Source organism: Oncorhynchus mykiss, chromosome 28 (assembly GCF_013265735.2).
Source record: "Oncorhynchus mykiss isolate Arlee chromosome 28, USDA_OmykA_1.1, whole genome shotgun sequence".
In the NCBI taxonomy this organism is placed as follows: domain Eukaryota; kingdom Metazoa; phylum Chordata; class Actinopteri; order Salmoniformes; family Salmonidae; genus Oncorhynchus; species Oncorhynchus mykiss.
This window is the reverse complement of record NC_048592.1, coordinates 3,490,357-3,513,294: the sequence shown is the minus strand read 5'-3', so window position 1 is coordinate 3,513,294 and position 22,938 is coordinate 3,490,357. Positions and strand designations below refer to the sequence as shown.

Here is a 22,938-nt window from a genome sequence, read left to right as displayed (position 1 = left end):
GAGACCTGAAAATAGCTGTGCAGCAGCGACGCTCCCCATCCAACCTGACAGAGCTTGAGAGGATCTGCAAATACAAGTGCGCCAAGCTTGTAGCATCATACCCAAGTAGACTCAAGGCTGTAATTGCTGTAATCGCTTCAACAAAGTACACCCACTCTCTGAGTGTTGGCCCCCCTTCTCCCTGGGTTGTTCCCATCCCTCGATCTCCCTAGTGCAGGGAGCTAGGTGGATATAATGACCATAAGCGTTCTAATCACCTGTAAATGCACACTGGACAGGTGTAATGAACATGTGTAAAATGACCAAGACAAGCTTTCTAATCCCCTGTAAACACACAGGTGAAAAAAGTCACGTGCACATTTTTTTTAACCGGCCGTGATTGGGAGTCCCATAGGGCGGCACACAATTGGCCCAGCATCGTTCGAGTTAAGGTTTGGCCGGGGTAGGCCGTCATTGTAAATAAGAATTTGTGACTTGCCTAGTTAAATAAAGGTTACATTTTTTTGAAATTAAACATTTGACACTTGAATAAAGCAAGTGAAAAACTTGCATTACTAGTGTTTAAATCACCTGTCAACACACAATGGACAAGTGAATAAAACACCTGTAAATGATATTTGACACTTGAAAAAAGCAAGTGAGAAAATATAATTATAATATGTTAAGATATGTTCCGGGTAAGACGATTTGAACTTTTTGGGTATCCATAACTCCTTGGCCAGAGCGTCCATTGTGTGCTATGAACGCTCTGAGAGTGAAACACTCTGAACTTACAAACAGACAATCTGACAACGCTCTGGATTCTCTCTGATTTGAAACTCCGGCAGCTGCGACAATAGTCTTCCTCCTCATCTCGGGCCAGTGGAACCGGACGGCGATCCGTTCCTGGGTCTTCTCCATTACCAGGTGCGCACCCAACAGGTGGGTGTGGGCCAACTGAAGAACGGTTCCCACGTACCCTCGGGGAAAAACAGTACCTCTCGAAGTTCCCCCTGTTGGCGCAACAGCTGATACAAGAGGTTATTCTTGATTTGGAAACGGGGGTATCGCCAGTCACTCACCCCCAGAAGTAGCTGTCCATCCACCAGCATCACTTGGGCTGCGGCGGCTTTCAAGTTTGTATCCTCCCAATGGGTCTCGACTGGTCCCTCGAAATCGAGGAGAGGGAGAATGGGCTCCTCCTCCAGTGGTTCACCAGGGGGGTCGGGCTCTGGCGCCCCCTTCCGACTCCGACTCCAGACACATAGATCTGCGTTTGTCAACCGCTTGCTTCGGGTTGTCCTCGCTCTTGTCTCCGGCCGGCTCGTACCTTTTTCCTCAGCTCGTGCCTCCACAGTTCCGCGAACAGCGGACAATCTCGTCCCACGAGGAGGGGTACCGGCAACACCGGTACAGCACCCACCATCATCTTGCAGCTCCCTTGTGGTGTCACGATATTAGCTCGTACGGTTGGATACCGCTTTTTGTCACAGTGGACACAGGAAATGGACATCTCCCTACCACATTCGGTCCCCTGGTTCAGCAGGCTCGTGGTTACGAGCGTAACCACACTTCCGTAGTCTAATAGAGCTTCTGTGTCGTGTCCGTCAACCTTCACCGGGACCATGGGTGCCGTTGGTTTGTGGTGCGCCCAACAGGAGATGACGTAGTTCACTGCGGGACCCACCTCGCCTCCGGGGCTTGCTGACAGCATCGACTCTTCTCGAACCGGACAATTCCAGGCCACACTCAAAACACGTCCTTTGGTCTCCAACTACCTGAGGTCGTTGGGGGCGGGTCAGCTCTCCCCCATCTGTCCACGGGTCTGCAGCCCTTTGGCCCCGCCGGCGGTCAGTTCTGAGTATACAGAGGTGGGGCTGTCCTTCCGTCCACTCGGACGGGTCCCCAAATCGGCCTCAGTGTTCTGATGCGTCTCCACTGCTCCCAGCAGGCGCTCCAAGGTCTGGGGCGTGTATAGACTCACTGCTCTTTTCGTGTTGTGGGGTAGCGCCCATAAGACGTGATCCAGGACCACTTTGTCTAGGATGGAGAGGGTGAATATGTTGGTTAGGAGCCATGCCCTGGTTACGCTCAGTGGGCCTCTCATCTGGGCTTGGGGGGGATGTGTCAGCCACGAACCTCCAGTGGTGGAAGAGTTGGGCCCGATAGGCCAGGCTATACCCGTAGTGGCTGAGTATCTCCCATTTGAGTCCATCATAGTTAGCCGCCTGTTCGTCATTAAGGTCCCAACATGCCTTTTAGGCATTCCCGGAGAGGAGTGGGACCAGCAGACTTGCCCACTTTGGCCTTGGCCATCCTTCCCGTAGTGCTGTCCGTTCAAACATACAGTGGTATGTTTCGATGTCGTCGTCTTCCGTTAGCTTGATTTAAAATGGTTTGGATGTGATTCAGTAGGCGCTCCTCCTTGGAGCTTCCTGATTTCCTCAACGAGGTGGATGAGCCGATTTGGACATATTTGTATAAAAGACTGAACATACGGAGCTCCATGTACATTTGTGTAAATATATTAAATATTAATGTACATGATGAAATATTAGGTACGTACCTTTATGATTTATATTTACCCTATTGAGATGTATTCATTTGTTGTTAGTGTAACTCAGTTTTTGCCCCCCCTCTTGCCCATTCGTTGTATTGTGGTAAGTGTGTTAGGATAAAGCCAGGAAGTTGGGCCTTCGGGGGAGGGAGTTCTTGCTAGAAGCGGGAGCGGTATAGTTTTTTGACCATACAGACATACAGACATACATACAAACAGGTCATATTATGTATTTTCCATATCAAGTAATCTATGCTTTAAGTTGATTGGATAATCATTTCTTTGATATAAGAAGAATAAACATTTTTGTTGCACCATATCACTGGATGTCATTGAATGTTTGGCCATTTGGAAACCTTCAGTGTGAACTGTATGTGTACCAAACAACCCCGCTTCAGGCTTGGGCAGTGGCTATGGTAAAGAGGAAAGGAAGCCACAACAACCCTGATCTGACCACGTTATCAGAATCAAATAAAATCAATTTATTTATATAGCCCTTCTTACATCAGCTGATATCTCAAAGTGCTGTACAGAAATCCAGCCTAAAACCCCAAACAGCAAGCAATGCAGGTGTAGAAGCACGGTGGCTAGGAAAAACTCCCTAGAAAGACCAAAACCTAGGAAGAAACCTAGAGAGGAACCAGGCTATGAGGGGTGGCCAATCCTCTTCTGGCTGTGCCGGGTGGAGATTATAACAGAACATGGCCAAGATGTTCAAATGTTCATAAATGATCAGCATGGTCAAATAATAATAATCACAGTAGTTGTCAAGGGTGCAGAAAGTCAGCACCTCAGGAGTAAATGTCAGTTGGCTTTTCATAGCCGATCATTAGGAGTATCTCTACCGCTCCTGCTGTCTCTAGAGAGTTGAAAACAGCAGGTCTGGGACAGGTAGCACATCCAGTGAACAGGTCAGGGTTCCATAGACGCAGGCAGAACAGTTGAAACTGGAGCAGTAGCACGGCCAGGTGGACTGGGGAAAGCAAGGAGTCATCATGTTAGGTAGTCCTGAGGCATGGTCCTAGGGCTCAGAAAGAAAGAGAGAAAGAGAGAATTAAAGAGAGCATACTTAAATTCACACAGGACACCGGATAAGACAGGAGAAGTACTCCAGATATAACAAACTGACCCTAGCCCCCCGACACATAAACTACTGCAGCATAAATACTGGAGGCTGAGACAGGAGGGGTTGGGAGACACTGTAGCCCCATCCGATGATACGCTGTTAGAGGAATTAAATTCCTATATGTTTATTACCCAATTCAGTTAATACACTCAGCCCATTTCTAAGGATTTGTAAGAAACTTATTTGCATAAAATGGGCGGAGACCAGTCTCAAAATCAAGCACTAGCGTTTATTCTCGAGAGTACTGAACATGATACAATTTACAACAGGTTATTTGGGCAACACAACGTATTACATCGAAATTGCCTCGCCATTATTTTGAATGAATTATTCTCGTATTTCAACCTAAACAACCTATTAAAAACGTTCAGTTCATATCTTATACAAACACTAGCGACCGTATTTTTCCAGGCAAAATAAATAAATAGCTGAATCACATTCTAAAATCTATTTTAGTCTATCGGTGTCAAAGCTGAGATACGAAACTCAGTCTCCCGCATTGTAGGCAACAACTTTACCACTGAACCACCAACGCTATTGAAATGATTGAGTTTCCCCGCCAATAACTACAGTGCCTTGCGAAAGTATTCGGCCCCCTTGAACTTTGCGACCTTTTGCCACATTTCAGGCTTCAAACATAAAGATATAAAACTGTATTTTTTTGTGAAGAATCAACAACAAGTGGGACACAATCATGAAGTGGAACGACATTTATTGGATATTTATAAAAAAATTTAATAAATCAAAAACTGAAAAATTGGGCGTGCAAAATTATTCAGCCCCCTTAAGTTAATACTTTGTAGCGCCACCTTTTGCTGCGATTACAGCTGTAAGTCGCTTGGGGTATGTCTCTATCAGTTTTGCACATCGAGAGACTGACATTTTTTCCCATTCCTCCTTGCATAACAGCTCGAGCTCAGTGAGGTTGGATGGAGAGCATTTGTGAACAGCAGTTTTCAGTTCTTTCCACAGATTCTCGATTGGATTCAGGTCTGGACTTTGACTTGGCCATTCTAACACCTGGATATGTTTATTTTTGAACCATTCCATTGTAGATTTTGCTTTATGTTTTGGATCATTGTCTTGTTGGAAGACAAATCTCCGTCCCAGTCTCAGGTCTTTTGCAGACTCCATCAGATTTTCTTCCAGAATGGTCCTGTATTTGGCTCCATCCATCTTCCCATCAATTTTAACCATCGTCCCTGTCCCTGCTGAAGAAAAGCAGGCCCAAACCATGATGCTGCCACCACCATGTTTGACAGTGGGGATGGTGTGTTCAGCTGTGTTGCTTTTACGCCAAACATAACGTTCTGCATTGTTGCCAAAAAGTTCAATTTTGGTTTCATTTGACCAGAGCACCTTCTTCCACATGTTTGGTGTGTCTCCCAGGTGGCTTGTGGCAAACTTTAAACAACACTTTTTATGGATATCTTTAAGAAATGTCTTTCTTCTTGCCACTCTTCCATAAAGGCCAGATTTGTGCAATATATGACTGATTGTTGTCCTATGGACAGAGTCTCCCACCTCAGCTGTAGATCTCTGCAGTTCATCCAGAGTGATCATGGGCCTCTTGGCTGCATCTCTGATCAGTCTTCTCCTTGTATGAGCTGAAAGTTTAGAGGGACGGCCAGGTCTTGGTAGATTTGCAGTGGTCTGATACTCCTTCCATTTCAATATTATCGCTTGCACAGTGCTCCTTGGGATGTTTAAAGCTTGGGAAATCTTTTTGTATCCAAATCCGGCTTTAAACTTCTTCACAACAGTATCTCGGACCTGTCTGGTGTGTTCCTTGTTCTTCATGATGCTCTCTGCGCTTTTAACGGACCTCTGAGACTATCACAGTGCAGGTGCATTTATACAGAGACTTGATTACACACAGGTGGATTGTATTTATCATCATTAGTCATTTAGGTCAACATTGGATCATTCAGAGATCCTCACTGAACTTCTGGAGAGAGTTTGCTGCACTGAAAGTAAAGGGGCTGAATAATTTTGCACGCCCAATTTTTCAGTTTTTGATTTGTTAAAAAAGTTTTAAATATCCAATAAATGTCGTTCCACTTCATGATTGTGTCCCACTTGTTGTTGATTCTTCACAAAAAAATACAGTTTTATATCTTTATGTTTGAAGCCTGAAATGTGGCAAAAGGTCGCAAAGTTCAAGGGGGACGAATACTTTCGCAAGGCACTGTATATTATTATAGTTGTCTGTAGTCGCAAACTCCGGCACCGAGAATTCCCAGAAAATAGTTATATTTTAAACCCTTCCTGATTATTTTAGCAGCATCAGTTTCTATTCAGGGTTCATCATCGTCTTTGTCTGAGTCAGATTTTGGACGCCTCCCTTCCTTTTCCTTTGTTCTCAGCTCTCTTCCTCGCCTCGGCTAACCATATCCTAGCTGTAGTTAGCCCCTCTGCCCGTTGCTTATCTGTCTTGTCTCCACTAACCCTATTTATTTGTTTAATCATTGATTCCAGTTTTTCTTTATTTAAACGTTCATCAAATTCGTACTTACTCCTCCATGTCTAGCTAAAATAGGTGTTCCTCTTATCTTCTTCCTACATAAATTTCTCATCTCCCGTTAATTTCGGGGCCTCCTCTGAGGATTTACTACTCATGTTTAATAAATCCTTGCCGCTCCTAGTAGAAATGTTCGTACTTACTATCTATGTGTATGTATTTCTGTGTTCTATGTATGTGTTGTTTACCCTTACCTAGTTCTCTCCTTTGTTTTCTCCTTTGTGGAAACGTTGTCTATAGCTTTGACTCTCGATCAGATACCATGTCTCACCCTTACAACTATAAGCTATTACCCAGGGGTCGTAAATCCCTAGTTAACCTGCTATTTCATGTTGCCTCATAGGACTTTTAAAGTACACCAATATCTTGTATCTCACTTCGCTAAATTAGGCTTCCCTCTCTCCTGTCTAGAGATTTGGCTTTTATCCCATTCCTCTAGATTTTGGCTTCCCTCTTCTCCTCATTTGGACTGCCTGTCCCGTCTTAATAACCCCTCTGGCCTCCAAGGCACCCGAATCTATTAAGCTAGTTTATTTATGGTGTGCACTTAACCCCAGGTTGTCGCGAACTTGCCAGTGTATATACAAAACCCAGTGTATATCGGTCATACACAACCCAGTGGATCTGTTTGGAATAGCAAAGCTCCTATTCTTGATCAATTCTAAACCTTTTAGAACATCAAATCAAAGATAAGTTAAATCATTCCCCCCAGAATCGAGAATATAGGCTACTGACCTTGTCGCCGACTGGGAAAAGTAATGTTCGTTGGATCTAGTCACTGTCCCTGTCAGTCTGGGGTGTATACCGGCCTGTTCTTTAACCTCAATTCAGAGGCCAGGTCTTAAAATAACGGGACTAGACCGGTTGCACGGTTTTCAGCATACTACCATCAGATGACAGAGACAGATATTTAGACTCGCCGTTCGAAGGACCAATTGTTAGAGGAATTAAATTCCTATATGTTTATTACTCATTTCAATTAATACACTCAGCCCATTTCTAAGGATTTGTAAGAAACTTATTTGCATAAAATGGCCGGAGACCAGTCTCAAAATCAAGCACTAGCGTTTATTCTTGAGAGTACTGAACACGATACAATTTACAACAGGTTATAAACTGAAAATGACGTCATTAGGTTTCAAACTGTCCCGTCCCTCCTCCACTCCGGTACAATGGCAGTATAGTTCTCAAGCCTTCCTACATCGACCCCCACTAGTATAGATAATTTATGACCAGGCCAAGGCCTTTCTGTGTAGATAAGCATTCTAGCCAGTCTGACAATAAGTTCATTAGTTTCTACCAAGGAACAGACAGTCATTGTTCTAATTCTTAATTATAATTACACACATTATATTCAGTACTAGGATTCAAATAAAATTCATACATCTATACAGTAACATAATAGTATTCTGATTAGTCAGTCCTGATTGAAATGTATGCATAATTAGTCATTATTGATAAAAAATCCCTTAACATACCCCCGGACAGGGCCAAACAGGAAGGATATAACCCCACCCACTTTGCCAAAGCACAGCCCCCACACCACTAGAAGGATATTCAGTAGTTTAGTTGGAATAGGGTCCAGTATGCAGCTTGACGGATTAGAGGCCATGATTGTTTTCATCATTGTGTCAAGAGATATAGTACTAAAACACTTGAGTGTCTCTCTTGATCCTAGGTCCTGGCAGAGTTGTGCAGATTCAGGACAACTGAGCTTTGGAGGAATACGCAGATTTAAAAAGGAGTCCGTAATTTGCTTTCTAATGATCATGATCTTTTCCTTAAAGAAGTTCATGAATTTATTACTGCTGAAGTGAAAGCCATCCTCACTTGGGGAATGCTGCTTTTTAGTTAGCTTTGCAACAGTATCAAAAAGATTGATCTTATTTTCCTCAATTAAGTTGGAAAAATAGGATGATCGAGCAGCAGTGAGGGCTCTTTGATACTGCACGGTACTGTCTTTCCAAGCTAGTCGGAAGACTTCCAGTTTGGTGTGGCGCCATTTCCGTTCCAATTTTCTGGAAGCTTGCTTCAGTGATGAGGATATTGGAGATTTTCTGTATACCAGAGAGCTAGTTTCTTATGACAAATGTTTTTAGTTTTTAGGGGTGCAACTGCATCTAGGGTATTGCGCAAGGTTAAATTGAGTTCCTCAGTTAGGTGGTTAACTGATTTTTGTCCTCTGACGTCCTTGGGTAGGCAGAGGGAGTCTGGAAGGGCATTAAGGAATCTTTGTGTTGTCTGAGAATTTATAGCACGACTTTTGATATTCCTTGGTTGGGGTCTGAGCAGATTATTTGTTGCGATTGCAAACGTAATAAAATGGTGGTCCGATAGTCCAGGATTATGAGGAAAAACATTAAGATCCACAACATTTATTCCATGGGACAAACCTAGGTCTAGAGTATGACTGTGACAGTGAGTAGGTCCAGAGACATGTTGGACAAAACCCACTGAGTCGATGATGGCTCCGAAAGCCTTTTGGAGTGGGTCTGTGGACTTTTCCATGTGAATATTAAAATCACCAAAAATGTGAATATTATCTGCTATGACTACAAGGTCCGATAGGAATTCAGGGAACTCAGTGAGGAACGCTGTATATGGCCCAGGAGGCCTGTAAACAGTAGCTATAAAAAGTGATTGAGTAGGCTGCATAGATTTCATGACTAGAAGCTCAAAAGCGAACACCGCCATGTTTAGTTTTGCCCAACCTAGGTCAAGGCACAGACACGGTCTCAATGGGGATAGCTGAGCTGACTCCACTGACTGTGCTAGTGGCAGACTCCACTAAGCTGGCAGGCTGGCTGGCTAACAGCCTGCTGCCTGGTCTGCACCCTATCTCATTGTGGAGCTAGAGGAGATAAGTAGATAAGCTAGGTAGATAAGATGAGAGCACCCCTCCAGCTAGGATGGAGTCCATCACTCCTCAGCAGGCCAGGTTTGGTCCTGTTTGTGGGTGAGTCCCAGAAAGAGGGCCAATTATCTACAAATTCTATCTTTTGGTATGGGGCAGAAAGCAGTTTTCAACCAGCGATTGAGTTGTGAGACTCTGCTGTAGAGCTCATCACTCCCCCTAACTGGGCCAGAGACAAGTACTCGATGCAGACACATCTTTCTAGCTGATTTACATGCTGAAGCTATGTTGCGCTTGGTGACCTCTGACTGTTTCATCCTAACATCGTTGGTGCCGACGTGGATAACAATATCTCTATACTCTCTACACTCGCCAGTTTTAGTTTTAGCCAGCACCATCTTCAGATTAGCCTTAACGTCGTTAGCCCTGCCCCCTGGTAAACAGTGTATGATCGCTGGATGATTCATTTTAAGCCTAATACTGCGGGTAATGGAGTCGCCTATGACTAGGGTTTTCAATTTGTCAAAGCTAATGGTGGGAAGCTTCGGCGTCTCAGACGGGAGGAGTCTCTACTCCCTAGTCTCTAGTCTCTACTCTACAAGAGAAGGCTCGGCCTCTGACTGCGACTCGTTGCTTCAGGGGGAAAACCGGTTGAAAGGTTCAATATCTGTAGCTGTTTCATCCTTTCCTACACTGAAATTACCCTTGCCTAACGATTGCGTCTGAAGCTGGGCTTGCAGCACAGCTATCCTCGCCGTAAGGCGATCATTCTCCTGTACATCATGAGTACAGCGACTGCAATTAGAAGGCATCATGTTAATGTTACTACTTAGCTTCGGCTGTTGGTGGTCCTGACGAACCATGTCCAGATAAAGCATCATGTTAATGTTACTACTTAGCTTCGGCTGTTGGTGGTCCTGACGAACCATGTCCAGATAAAGCGTCTGGAGTGAAAAAGTTGAATGAAAAAAAGTTGAGTGAGGGGAAAAACTACAAATATAAACGGTAATTAAAAAGAAAAAAACATAAAGTTGTCAGGTAGCAAAGTAAGGTTGGCAACAAAACGCACAGCAACACGTAAACAAGTCTGCAAGTTGTGACCGGAAATGAGCGGAAATGCACTTAAGGCAGACCAGGGGGTTTGGTCAAGACGTTTACACAGATCAGACACAGACAGAGTTGGGTTAGCTTGGTTTCAGTGGTGTTTATTTAAGTAACAAACAAAAAGAAAAGATAGGTCTCCCCCAGGAGACCTTCTCTGGGATACCGTCTTCTGGGCTCCGGGTCTTGCTGTATCCTGTGGGGAACAATACTGAACTCCTTCCGTTATCCCTGGGACTGCACACGACTATACAGGAGTAAACTCTCTTCCCCCAGTCCCCTCTCCCGTGTGCTGCCCTACCGGCAGCTTTATGGGACTCGTCCAGCTGGTGAGCGATCAGCCCCTTGATTACACACTAACCTCAATCAGCCCAAATTAGTCCAGGCCGGAGAGCCCATCGAGACCTGGCATGTCCAGTAGAGGGAGCCATCGCCTCGTGATGTAGACTCCGTCTGTCACCAGGCCTCGATGAGTCTTCCCCTGGTGGCTGACCTGCTGTACGCCACAATTACTTAAAATATTTTCTTAAAAATCATCGTCAATCAATATTTACGCTATAAATCCTTTGCAATTTATAACCATTTGATTGTATGAGAGACTGCGGAAACGTACTTTTTGTATTTTGATGATGCCTTTTACATGCACTAAAACACCAACAACGGTTTTCACAGTCCTAACAAGAACACACCAACGTTCAGATTGATGGACCGCTGTCAGTGTTTCAGAGTACTTCCATTTTGTTTCGAAATACATTCAGTGTATTATAACACTTACACTGAAGAACACACCAACGTTCAGATTGATGGACCGCTGTCAGTGTTTCAGAGTACTTCTGTTCTGTTTCGAAATACATTCAGTGTATTATAACACTTACACTGGGGTTACATTCAAACACCCTCCAAACTCCAGATCTCAGGTAAGGACGCACTACTTTTCATGGTTTCACTACACCATCATGGTGTTTTGAGTCTTTCTGTTCTCACATACAAGGACTATCTTTATGAGAAGCACAATAAGTGATCCATCCACTGGTGAACTCTCATGGTGTAGTGCACTTCACACAGTAACTAGGACGACACAATATCTTCTCTATCTGCTTTATCTGTCGTTCTCTGTCACTGTGCTTCCTCTTCCTTCCACCAGACACAAGATGAAAACAGAAGTATTCTTAGTAAAATATAAGACATTTATTATAGATGAAAAAATTTAACAGAAGCAACCAAAGTTAATGAATAAAAACATACAAAGTCTGAATTTTCTGATGCTCTTACAATGAGATCAACAACAAAAAAAAGTATTATATTATAACAATATCCTTCATATTTACAAAATATATTTACATAAAATCACCCCAGAAAATATAGAACTAAGAAGAAACAGGGTCTTGTGACACCCTTGTCATTGATTTGGTTCTTGGTGCTGAGAGGAAAGATTAACAGTAGGTGTTCAGTTTTTGACTGCGTACTATTCCTTTATATCCTGAGTTGTGATGACGTCATTGGATTAGGCCTGTGAGGTCTTGATGTGAGACGCTTTGGTCCTAAAACAGATTTAAAATGTCAAATGGATATCATTCATTTGTATTGTCTACAACCACACTTTTAGTCTTACAGTTCTCTGTTCATGAGAATGATTCATACCCCAGTCGGATGACGTGCTCTATCACCCAGTTCTGGTCAGGGTCTGCACACACATCATTACCCTTTTCAGTGTGGAACCTGGAAGAGACATAAAGTTCATATTCAACTCTTTGTTTTTACACGTACAGCATTATATAATTGTTTGATTGCTAAAACTACAGTATAGTAGGCTATTTATAGTAGCTATAATGGCATTCTTCTGGCTTTATTACTTGCCATACAATGCAATCAGATACTCCAAAGATACTCACATGATGGCAAAGATACGGCAGGTTTCTGATATGGTCTGTATGGTATAGCCTTCGATAACTGCGAAAGGTGTTTTACGAAGAGTATAACTCTCACAGCATCCTCTCCTACGACGTGCTGTCAAAAAGGAACAAATAAAGGATTTACGAGGAATGTTGAGAAACACAAAATATTACCCTATTTGTCCAGTTGTTCATTTCTGTTTTTCAGTAATTACACACAGACTAAACTTTCACAGCAGAATATTTACGTCGTTTAGCTGCAGAAGTTTCCGTAGCAAAGAGTCCCAAAGCCAGTAGCACCAACAGTACAATCACAGGGGCTCTCATCTGGGCCATGTCTTCTTCTGTGATGCTGTGGTTAGTGATGAGCTGAGTTGAGATGCTGTCTTGTCTTCAAAGAGAAAGCTTCAGTGGCTGTGTGAGGTCCTACTCTCTATATATATATATACTCCTTCTGCAGGGGGAAACTTCTGCTTTGAGAGGTGAAATGGGCGTTCTTACCCACCCCTTAATGGCAACGTCCCACGAAAGAATTTCCCCATCACTATCCCACATTGATCAAAAAAAGGAACAACATTACTCAACAGAGGGACAACAAGGGATGTTTTAACACAACTTTTATTTGTTTATTCAAACATTTATCCTTAGATGGTTAAAATATACTACAAAGTACAATGAGTTGATACTCTATCCCATGATCCTTTATGAGCTTGCCAAACATATTTCCAAGTGTCAATTTTATTTTTTACAGTATAGACTATTGAGTGGTGCAGCGGTCTAAGGCACTGCATCTCAGTGCTAGAGGCATCACTACAGACCCTGGTTTGAGTCCAGGCTGTATCACAACTGCCTGTAATTGGGAGTCCCATAGGGCGGCGCACAATTGGCCCAGCGTCGTTAGGGTTTGGCCGGGGTAGGTCGTCATTGTAAATAATAATTTGTTCTTAACTGATTTAAGAACAGTTAAATAAAGTTTAAATAACTTTGGAAGCTTTCAACTTTCCAGCTGAAATAATAAATTTTATTAAAATATGATATACATGTCCTAAAGCTAAAATATACACAAATAATACATTATCTGATAAAATTGCTTTAGAAAGGGACACAAGACAGGGAAGTCCCCTCTCCCCCCTCCTGTTTGCACTGGCAATTGAACCGCTTGCAGAAAGAATTAGACAGCACGCAAACCAAAGTATCAGTATTGGTAAAAGGGAATATAAACTAAACTTATTTAGAGATAAGCTTATTTTGATATACCTGACCAATATTGGAAACTCAATGCCCCCTTTGCTAAAATTATTTTCAGAATACGTGGAGACATTTTTTTATTTTACAAGAACCAATATCACTCCCTAAAAACACAACCTTATGGAATAATCCTTGAATAGATTTTCAGAATTCACAGTTAAATTGGGCCACATGGAAAACTATAGGCATAGAAACCATAAATGGAAATACATGTATTTCCATGACAGCTTTAAAAAGCAATTTCAGATTGGCCATTGTAGATATTGTCAAATACATGCAAATTAAATCTCATTTTGACTTGAAAAAATCCCCAAATTTCAACTTGAATTGTTTTTGGACATAAGATCCTGAGGGAATTCTATTTGAGTCAGAAAGGGATATTCATATGATAGGTAAGCCATACAAAACTTATGCATTCAGTTTATCCAACTGACTCTTAGAAAAAAATATAAACAATTGGATTCAAGACTTGAAAATAACTAATATTGACACAAGATGGAGAGAATGTTGGAACATAACTAACGAGATTATAGTTAAGGAAAATGTATGTTTAATACAGCATACATGTATGTATAGAATTTATTATACAAAAGACACAATTCGCAAATTCTACAGCACAACGGCAGAGTCATGTCTGAAGTGTAAAACTAATAATGACTCAATAATCCATGCCTTCTGGGAATGTTAGAAAATCCAAAAGATATGGGTGGAGTTAGTGTAGGGACCAATGCTGGGAGACGAGAAGCAAGTATAGGGAGTGCACATTTAATGGATAACAGACAATAGACAAACAAGGACAGCGTCTGGACAGGGGAAAACGTAATGACATCAATGCAGACACAGGGAAGAAACTGAGGAAGTGACAGATATAGGGGAGGTAATCAATAAAGTAATAGAGTCCAGGTGAGTCCCATGAAGGGCTGATACGTGTAACGATGGTGACAGGTGTGCGTAATGATGGGCAGCCTGGTGCCCTCGAATGCCAGAGAGGGGGAGCAGGAGCAGGCGCAACAGTACCCACCCAATGGGCGCCACCCGGCGTCCCACCTGGACGACCCGGCTGAGTCGAGGTGAGTCCCATGAAGCGCTGATGCGTGTAACGATGGTGACAGGTGTGCGTAATGATGAGCGCCAGACGAGGGGGTGCAGACGTGACAGATAGAAAGTTTACTTTTAATCCGTCTATCTGCATATTTCAAGACATGGCATATGATGGAACAGTGAGATACCTCATGGCTTGGACCATACTTCTCATGTCAATCATCTTAAATAAACGTATACTTAAAAACAGGAAATTAACCAATCCTCCATTAGTAACGCAATGGTAAGGTAAAATGCTTTATTATCTAAAAAATGTAAGTGCGTGGGCTACCGTGAAAAACAAAATGGTGCAGTTTGAGGCCATGTGGTGTAAAGTGACGTGAGCATTGGATATGGGGTGCTAGTGGGTCTGGGCAGATGTGATGTAGTTGATGTTTGTATGATGGTGTCGTTTGTATGTGTATGTTTGTATTGTTCATAAAAACAATTACAAAGTCTTACAACAACAAAAAAGTGTCACAGCACTTTTGGCCTCATAACCAAATCAAGGCCTATATTCAAACAGAACAACACTTTGGTCTCAACTTCACACCTTTGCAGTGATTTGTGTTCTGGAACCAAAAAGGTTTCTTCAAAGGGATCTCCTATGGGGACAGCCGAATAACTATTTAAGGTTATAGATAGCACCTTATTTTTTCTAAATGTGTGTACACACATTTATCAGATGTTTCAGTTCATCTACCCCAGTGAGTAAGTAAGTTTTCTAAATGTGTGTATACACATTTATCAGATGTTTCAGTTCATCTACCCCAGTGAGTAAGTAAGTTTTCTAAATGTGTGTATACACATTTATCAGATGTTTCAGTTCATCTACCCCAGTGAGTAAGTAAGTTTTCTAAATGTGTGTATACACATTTATCAGATGTTTCAGTTCATCTACCCCAGTGAGTAAGTAAGTTTTCTAAATGTGTGTATACACATTTATCAGATGTTTCAGTTCATCTACCCCAGTGAGTAAGTAAGTTTTCTAAATGTGTGTATACACATTTATCAGATGTTTCAGTTCATCTACCCCAGTGAGTAAGTAAGTTTTCTAAATGTGTGTATACACATTTATCAGATGTTTCAGTTCATCTACCCCAGTGAGTAAGTAAGTTTTCTAAATGTGTGTATACACATTTATCAGATGTTTCAGTTCATCTACCCCAGTGAGTAAGTGTTCTGTAAGGCTATACAGTCATACCAAGGGATTGCCGCTGTTTGTGGCCTATGAAGTGGTGAATGGCAAATTTGAGATTGTGATATTGATCAGAAAATAAACTTAGCAAAAAAAGAAACGTCTCTTTTTCAGGACCCTGTCTTTCAAAGATAATTCGTAAAAATCTAAATAACGTCACAGATCTTCATTGTAAGGGGTTTATTAAACATTGATTCCCATGCTTGTTCAATCAACCATGAACAATTAATGAACATGCACCTCGTTAAGACACTAACAGCTTACAGACGGTAGGCAATTAAGGTCACAGTTATGAAAACTTAGGACACTAAAGAGGCCATTCAACTGACTCTGAAAAACATCAAAAGAAAGATGCATGCTGCAAGGAGGCATGAGGTCTGCAATTGCAATTTCCGTACTGTGAGACGCCAAAGGCAGCGCTACAAGGAGACAGGACGGACAGCTGATCATCCTCGCTCTGGCAGACCACGTGTAATAACACCTGCACAGGATCGGTACATTAGAACATAACACCTGCGGGACAGGTACAGGATGGCAACAACAACTGGCTGACTTACACCAGACGAGGCACAATCCCTCCATCAGTGCTCAGACTGTCCACAATAAGCTGAGAGATGCTGGACTGAGGGCTTGTAGGCCTGTTGTAACAGGTCCTCACCAGACATCACCAGCAACTACATCGCCTATGGGCACAAACCCACCGTCTCTGGACCAGACAGGACTGGCAAAAAGTGCTCTTCACTGATGAGTCGTGGTTTTGTCTCACTAGGGGCGATGGTCACATTCACATTTATCGTCGGAGGAATGAGCGTTACACCTAGGCCTGTACTCTGGAGCGGAATTGATTTGGAGGTGGAGGGTCCGTCATGGTCTGAGGCGGTAAACCAAATAAACCATAATAGCACCACAGAGCCCGTAAGAAAACTAGGAATTCAGGTTGAGTGTTGCACTGAAGATGATCAAAAACTATAAGCTTACAAAAGGTATGACAGCTATTGAACTGTTTACATAGACAAGATTACATAATGACCTCAGAGTTCTGATGTATGGTCCAAATTCCACACTACCGCCTCCCGAGTGGCGCACTGCTAGCTGTGCTTCTAGAGATCCTGGTTTGAGTCCAGTCTCTGTTGCAGTCGACCGCGACCGGGACACCCATGGGGCGGCGTCCAATTGTCCCAGCGTCGTCCGGGTTACGGGAGGGTTTGGCCGGCAGGGATGTTCTTGTCCCATCGTGCACAAGCGACCCCTGTGCCGGGCCAGGCGCAATGCACGCTGACACGGTCGCCAGGTGCATGGTGTTTCCTCCGACACATTGGTGCGGCTGGCTTCCGGGTTAAGCGGGCATTGTGTCAAGAAGCAGTGAGGTTGGCTGGGTTGTGTTTTGCGCAGCTCTCGACCTTCGCCTCTCCCGAGTCCGTAGGGGAGTTGCAGCGATGGGACAAGACTGTAACTACCAATTGGATGCCACAAAACTGGGGAGAAAAAGAGATAAAACATTTACAAAAATAAACAAATACAAAAAACAATAATTGTACACACTATAGGATCCCTCCTAGAGCCTGTGGAGGATTGGGGAGTTATGAGGGAAAATGTCATGTGTAACTTTGTTTGGGTAGTGCTGTAAATCTACACAGCATTGAAATACAATACACTGAAAGACAAAGAAAAGTAATATCTTATCTGTTCAATCTAATAGTCATGTCTGTGTGTGTGTGTGTGTGTGTAACTTGCATGGATGTGGGCTGTTGCATGTAGGTTGTCTTGAGGTATAATATGGTTATTTTCTAGGTCAGAGGAACACATAGAAGTGATGCTGTGACAACTAAATAGGTCATTATGAAGTGGTTTTGAGTTCTTCTTCATTTGTTGCATCATAGCTGTCCCTGTGACAACCACAACCTTTTTACCCATGCATATGTCACGCAATGCTTTAATTGGGACATTTTATCATGTTCATATGAATACTGAAACATTTCCAATGTTCCAATGTTGGTGTTGCTTTAGCAAACATGTATTTGCATGGTTATTACAATGGTAGGTACAATGTGAAAACTGCAGTTAAGCTGTTGTTACATACAACTTAACCTTAAACAAGGTTAAGATAGAAGGCTACTTACACTACCGTTCAAAAGTTTGGGGTCACTTATAAATGTCCCTTGTTTTTGAAATGAAAGCACATTTTTATCCATTAAAATAACATCAAATTGATCAGAAATACAGTGTAGACAATCTCAATGTTGCAAATGACTACTGTAGCTGGAAATGGCTGATTTTTAATGGAATATCTACATAGGCGTACAGAGGCCCATTATCAGCAACCATCACTCCTGTGTTCCAATGGCACGTTGTGTTAGCTAATTCAAGTTTATAATTTTAAAAGGCTAATTGCTAGCCCAGCTGAAAACTAGTGTTCTGATTAAAGAAGCAATATAACTGGCCTTTTTTTGATTAGTTGAGTATCTGGAGCATCAGCATTTGTGGGTCGATTACAGGCTCAATATGGCTAGAAACAAAGGACTTTCTTCTGAAAATCATCAGTCTATTCTTGTTCTGAGAAATTAAGGCTATTCCATGCAAGAAATTACCAAGAAACTGAAGATCTCTTACAACGCTGTGTACTACTCCCTTCACAGAACAGCGCAAACTGGCGCTAACCAGAATAGAAAGAGGAGTGGGAGGCCCCGGTGCACAACTGAGCAAAAGGACAAGTACATTAGAGTGTCTAGTTTGAGAAACAGATGCCTCACAAGTCCTCAACTGGTAGCTTCATTAAATAGTACCCACAAAACACCAGTCTCAATGTCAACAGTGAAGAGGCGACTCTGGAATTCTGGCCTTGGGAATGTTTATCTGTTTAAAGGTCTTACTCACATCGGCTACAGAGAGTGTGATCGCACAGTCTAAAACAACTGGTGCTCTCATGCGTGGTTCAGTGTTGCTAGTCTCAAAGCGATCATAGAAAAGGTATTTACAGTGCCTTGCGAAAGTATTCGGCCCCCTTGAACTTTGCGACCTTTTGCCACATTTCAGGCTTCAAACATAAAGATATAAAACTGTATTATTTTGTGAAGAATCAACAACAAGTGGGACACAATCATGAAGTGGAACGACATTTATTGGATATTTCAAACTTTTTTAACAAATCAAAAACTGAAAAATTGGGCGTGCAAAATTATTCAGCCCCTTTACTTTCAGTGCAGCAAACTCTCTCCAGAAGTTCAGTGAGGATCTCTGAATGATCCAATGTTGACCTAAATGACTAATGATGATAAATACAATCCACCTGTGTGTAATCAAGGCTCCGTATAAATGCACCTGCACTATGATAGTCTCAGAGGTCCGTTAAAAGCGCAGAGAGCATCATGAAGAACAAGGAACACACCAGGCAGGTCCGAGATACTGTGGTGAAGAAGTTTAAAGCCGGATTTGGATACAAAAAGATTTCCCAAGCTTTAAACATCCCAAGGAGCACTGTTCAAGCGATAATATTGAAATGGAAGGAGTATCAGACCACTGCAAATCTACCAAGACCTGGCCATCCCTCTAAACTTTCAGCTCATACAAGGAGAAGACTGATCAGAGATGCAGCCAAGAGGCCCATGATCACTCTGGATGAACTGCAGAGATCTACAGCTGAGGTGGGAGACTCTGTCCATAGGACAACAATCAGTCGTATATTGCACAAATCTGGCCTTTATGGAAGAGTGGCAAGAAGAAAGCCATTTCTTAAGGATATCCATAAAAAGTGTCATTAAAGGTTTGCCACAAGCCACCTGGGAGACACCAAACATGTGGAAGAAGGTGCTCTGGTCAGATGAAACCAAAATGTAACTTTTTGGCAACAATACAAAATGTTATGTTTGGCGTAAAAGCAACACACCATCACCCTGAACACACCATCCCCACTGTCAAACATGGTGGTGGCAGCATCATGGTTTGGGCCTGCTTTTCTTCAGCAGGGACAGGGAAGATGGTTAAAATTGATGGGAAGATAGATGGAGCCAAATACAGGACCATTCTGGAAGAAAACCTGATGGAGTCTGCAAAAGACCTGAGACTGGGACGGAGATTTGTCTTCCAACAAGACAATGATCCAAAACATAAAGCAAAATCTACAATGGAATGGTTCAAAAATAAACATATCCAGGTGTTAGAATGGCCTAGTCAAAGTCCAGACCTGAATCCAATCGAGAATCTGTGGAAAGAACTGAAAACTGCTGTTCACAAATGCTCTCCATCCAACCTCACTGAGCTCGAGCTGTTTTGCAAGGAGGAATGGGAAAAAATTTCAGTCTCTCGATGTGCAAAACTGATAGAGACATACCCCAAGCGACTTACAGCTGTAATCGCAGCAAAAGGTGGCGCTACAAAGTATTAACTTAAGGGGGCTGAATAATTTTGCACGCCCAATTTTTCAGTTTTTGATTTGTTAAAAAAGTTTGAAATATCCAATAAATGTCGTTCCACTTCATGATTGTGTCCCAGTTGTTGTTGATTCTTCACAAAAAAATACAGTTTTATATCTTTATGTTTGAAGCCTGAAATGTGGCAAAAGGTCGCAAAGTTCAAGGGGGCCGAATACTTTCGCAAGGCACTGTAGCTCGTCTGGTAGGCTTGCGTTACCAGACAGCTCGCAGCTGTGTTTCCCTTTGTAATCCATGATAGTTTGCAAGCCCTGCCACATCCGACGAGCAACAGAGCCCGTGTAGTAGGATTCGATCTTGGTCCTGTATTGATCCTTTGCTTGTTTGATGGTTTGTCAACGGCGTAGTGGGATTTATTATAAACTTCTGGATTAGTTTCCCACTCCTTGCAAGCGGCAGCTCTAGCCTTCAGCTCAGTGCGGATGTTGCCCGTAATCCATGTGTGAGGTTTATCACTCGGTTGGATTTTAACAGTGAGAAGGCAGAAGGCAACAAGGTAGAGCTGACTTTCTGCCCAGGGTGAGGGATTTTTATTAGCAAAGGTGAAGATAATAGCCAGCGAAATGTACAAGTATTTACAAAAATAATTAACTGGATCAAATAGCGTCCTTCAAACAAAATCCAGCAGCATGCTGACTTGTCTCTGTTTCTTTCTCTCCCTAAATGAAAATGACAGGTGCTTAAATAGGACTGCCCATCATGGAGAAGTGACTCACACAGGCTTACTAATCACAATGATCAACACTTTTTCTGTATGAATTGAACACTCCAGCTCATTTTAAGGTAACTGTACATCACATTATGTAACACAATCCTAACATTATGTAATCATCTAGTACAAGAATAACTTCTTCCTTAAATTTGATCTGACACGCATCAACATATAGTTGCTGTTAATTCTTGATGCAGACAGAGTGGAAGGGGGTTTTGTATCAAGTTACCAACAATGCGGCCTGTGCCATTCTTCCCATCTGAGAATTTTCCACCTTGTTCTTCAACCACTGAGTCTGCGGTCCAGAAAAGGCAGCATATTTCCAACTGTGTATTTAAACTACATTACAATGCCAGATCATTGTATCAGATTATCTTTGTATCTTATTCACTATTATAGACACTACATGTATCTATCCAACTTTACTGCCTGCCTAGAACTCTGAACCTGACAAGATGGCAAAGCTTCTGGTGACTCTCTCTACTCTGCATGTGCTGCTGGTGGCACTGATGACTCTGTGTGAAAGTAGTAAGTAGGACATGAACGGTCATTTATTGTGGGTTTAGTCATATTTTAGTAGAGAAAAGGTTGTGCATTGCTTCTGTTTTGAGCTATGCTTTATTTTTTCTTTTTACTTTGAAAATGACAATCTATTTTTACGTTGTCTTTTCTACTAATACGTCTAAATATCTGTGATGCTGTCTGTCAGAATACACAGAGAAAGCTATCCCTGTGACAAAAGCTGAAAGAGTGCAGAATGAGACTGGGATCTGCGACATCAATGCTGTGATGTAAGCTATATTATTTGTCTTTAAACAGTTTCAGTACATAGAGTTTTTAATTTTTTTTTATGTTTAAGTGACATCATTGGATTGATTGTTGAATCTGATGTAACGTTTCTAAATCCACCCCTCCTCTCTTTTATAAAGGTCTACCACTGTGAAGGACAGACATGTCTGTGCTGACCCCGACAGCAAGTGGGTACAGGACGACATTTAGCGCATAAGTAAGATTAACTTTGTTTTTTATTTTATTGATCACAGTAGCAACACTTTTCCATTTTATTAAACAGTAACACAAAAATTTTTGAATTGTATATGATGTTGTAAATGACCAAACACTCTTTTTTTCTTCCCAAGGACCAGAAGAACTGCAGCCTGAACGTGATGGCATCTACACAAACATAATCTGTTGGGTGATGACAGACATGACACACGTCTCTTTCCCAGTTACGGTGTCTGTCTGTCCACTGTTAAGAACAACATTGAATGTGTAGTTATGCCTGGAAAAAAAGTACTTCAATGTCAAGATGTAAATGTTCAGCACAGGAAGTTATAATGTAGCTATATTTTTTTGAATCATGGTGTGGTTCACTGAACACTACAGGTCAATTGAAACCAACACAGAGCACCAGCTCAACACAAGGTAATATCTCGTCCCTGTGCTGATCTCGATTGCAGCCATCATTGGCCGCCATATTATCGCTCCCTGCAGTTGATGTCAGTGTTTAACTTGAAGTCCTGGTTGCTGCCAACATTTTTCAAGACTATTTATGCCTCTGGTGGGTAATATGTTCGGTATAAATGAAACCTAATATTTGAGCAGACTAAGTCCAAATTGAACTATTTCACATAATTTCATACAAGTGAAATGAGGTATTTCCTCATTTACCAGAGAGAATCTACTGTGACAATGTACTCTACACATTTTATTAATGTAAAGCTTATGTTGGTATACTTACTTGTAATTTTCAAATAATTTAACCCATGAATAAAACCTTAATACAGTATGGTCATTTCTTATCAAAAGGGAAGAATAAAGTATTCCTGTATTGTCTACATCTAAAATTGGTAACTTATTGAAGACAATTATGATTGAACTAATACTGGCAAATCTGTTTTCATTCAATTATAATCTAATCAAGGTATGTCAAATGACAAATTAGTATATTCTAATGTGGCCCAAACATAGATGTCTATAATGTACTGTATTGTACTTTACAGTAAACTCAAGTATAGTTCAGTGCAGTACAGTACAGGAAAGTACAGTACAGATCAGTACAGTATAGTTCAGTACAGTACGGTACTCTACTTTTCTATACGATTTAAACTGTACTGTACTTAACTATACTCTACTTTCCTGTAAAATCAAATAAAATGTATTTTGTTACATGTGCCGAATACAACCGGTGTAGACTTTACTGTGAAATGCTTGCTTACGAGCCCTTCCCAACAATGCAGTTT

At 41.9% G+C, this 22,938-nt stretch overlaps 1 protein-coding gene across 1 annotated transcript; it reads right to left on the bottom strand.

The window, feature by feature from the left end:
• Positions 1 to 11,306: 11,306 nt before the first annotated feature.
• Positions 11,307 to 12,451, bottom strand: ccl20a.3 (chemokine (C-C motif) ligand 20a, duplicate 3). The gene is made up of 4 exons (XM_021588639.2): positions 12,279 to 12,451; positions 12,031 to 12,145; positions 11,780 to 11,857; positions 11,307 to 11,679 (listed from the first exon to the last, which is right to left on the bottom strand). The coding sequence occupies exons 1-4, from the start codon at positions 12,364 to 12,366 to the stop codon at positions 11,643 to 11,645; spliced, it is 318 nt and encodes a 105-aa protein (XP_021444314.1). The 5' UTR covers positions 12,367 to 12,451; the 3' UTR covers positions 11,307 to 11,642.
• Positions 12,452 to 22,938: the final 10,487 nt, after the last annotated feature.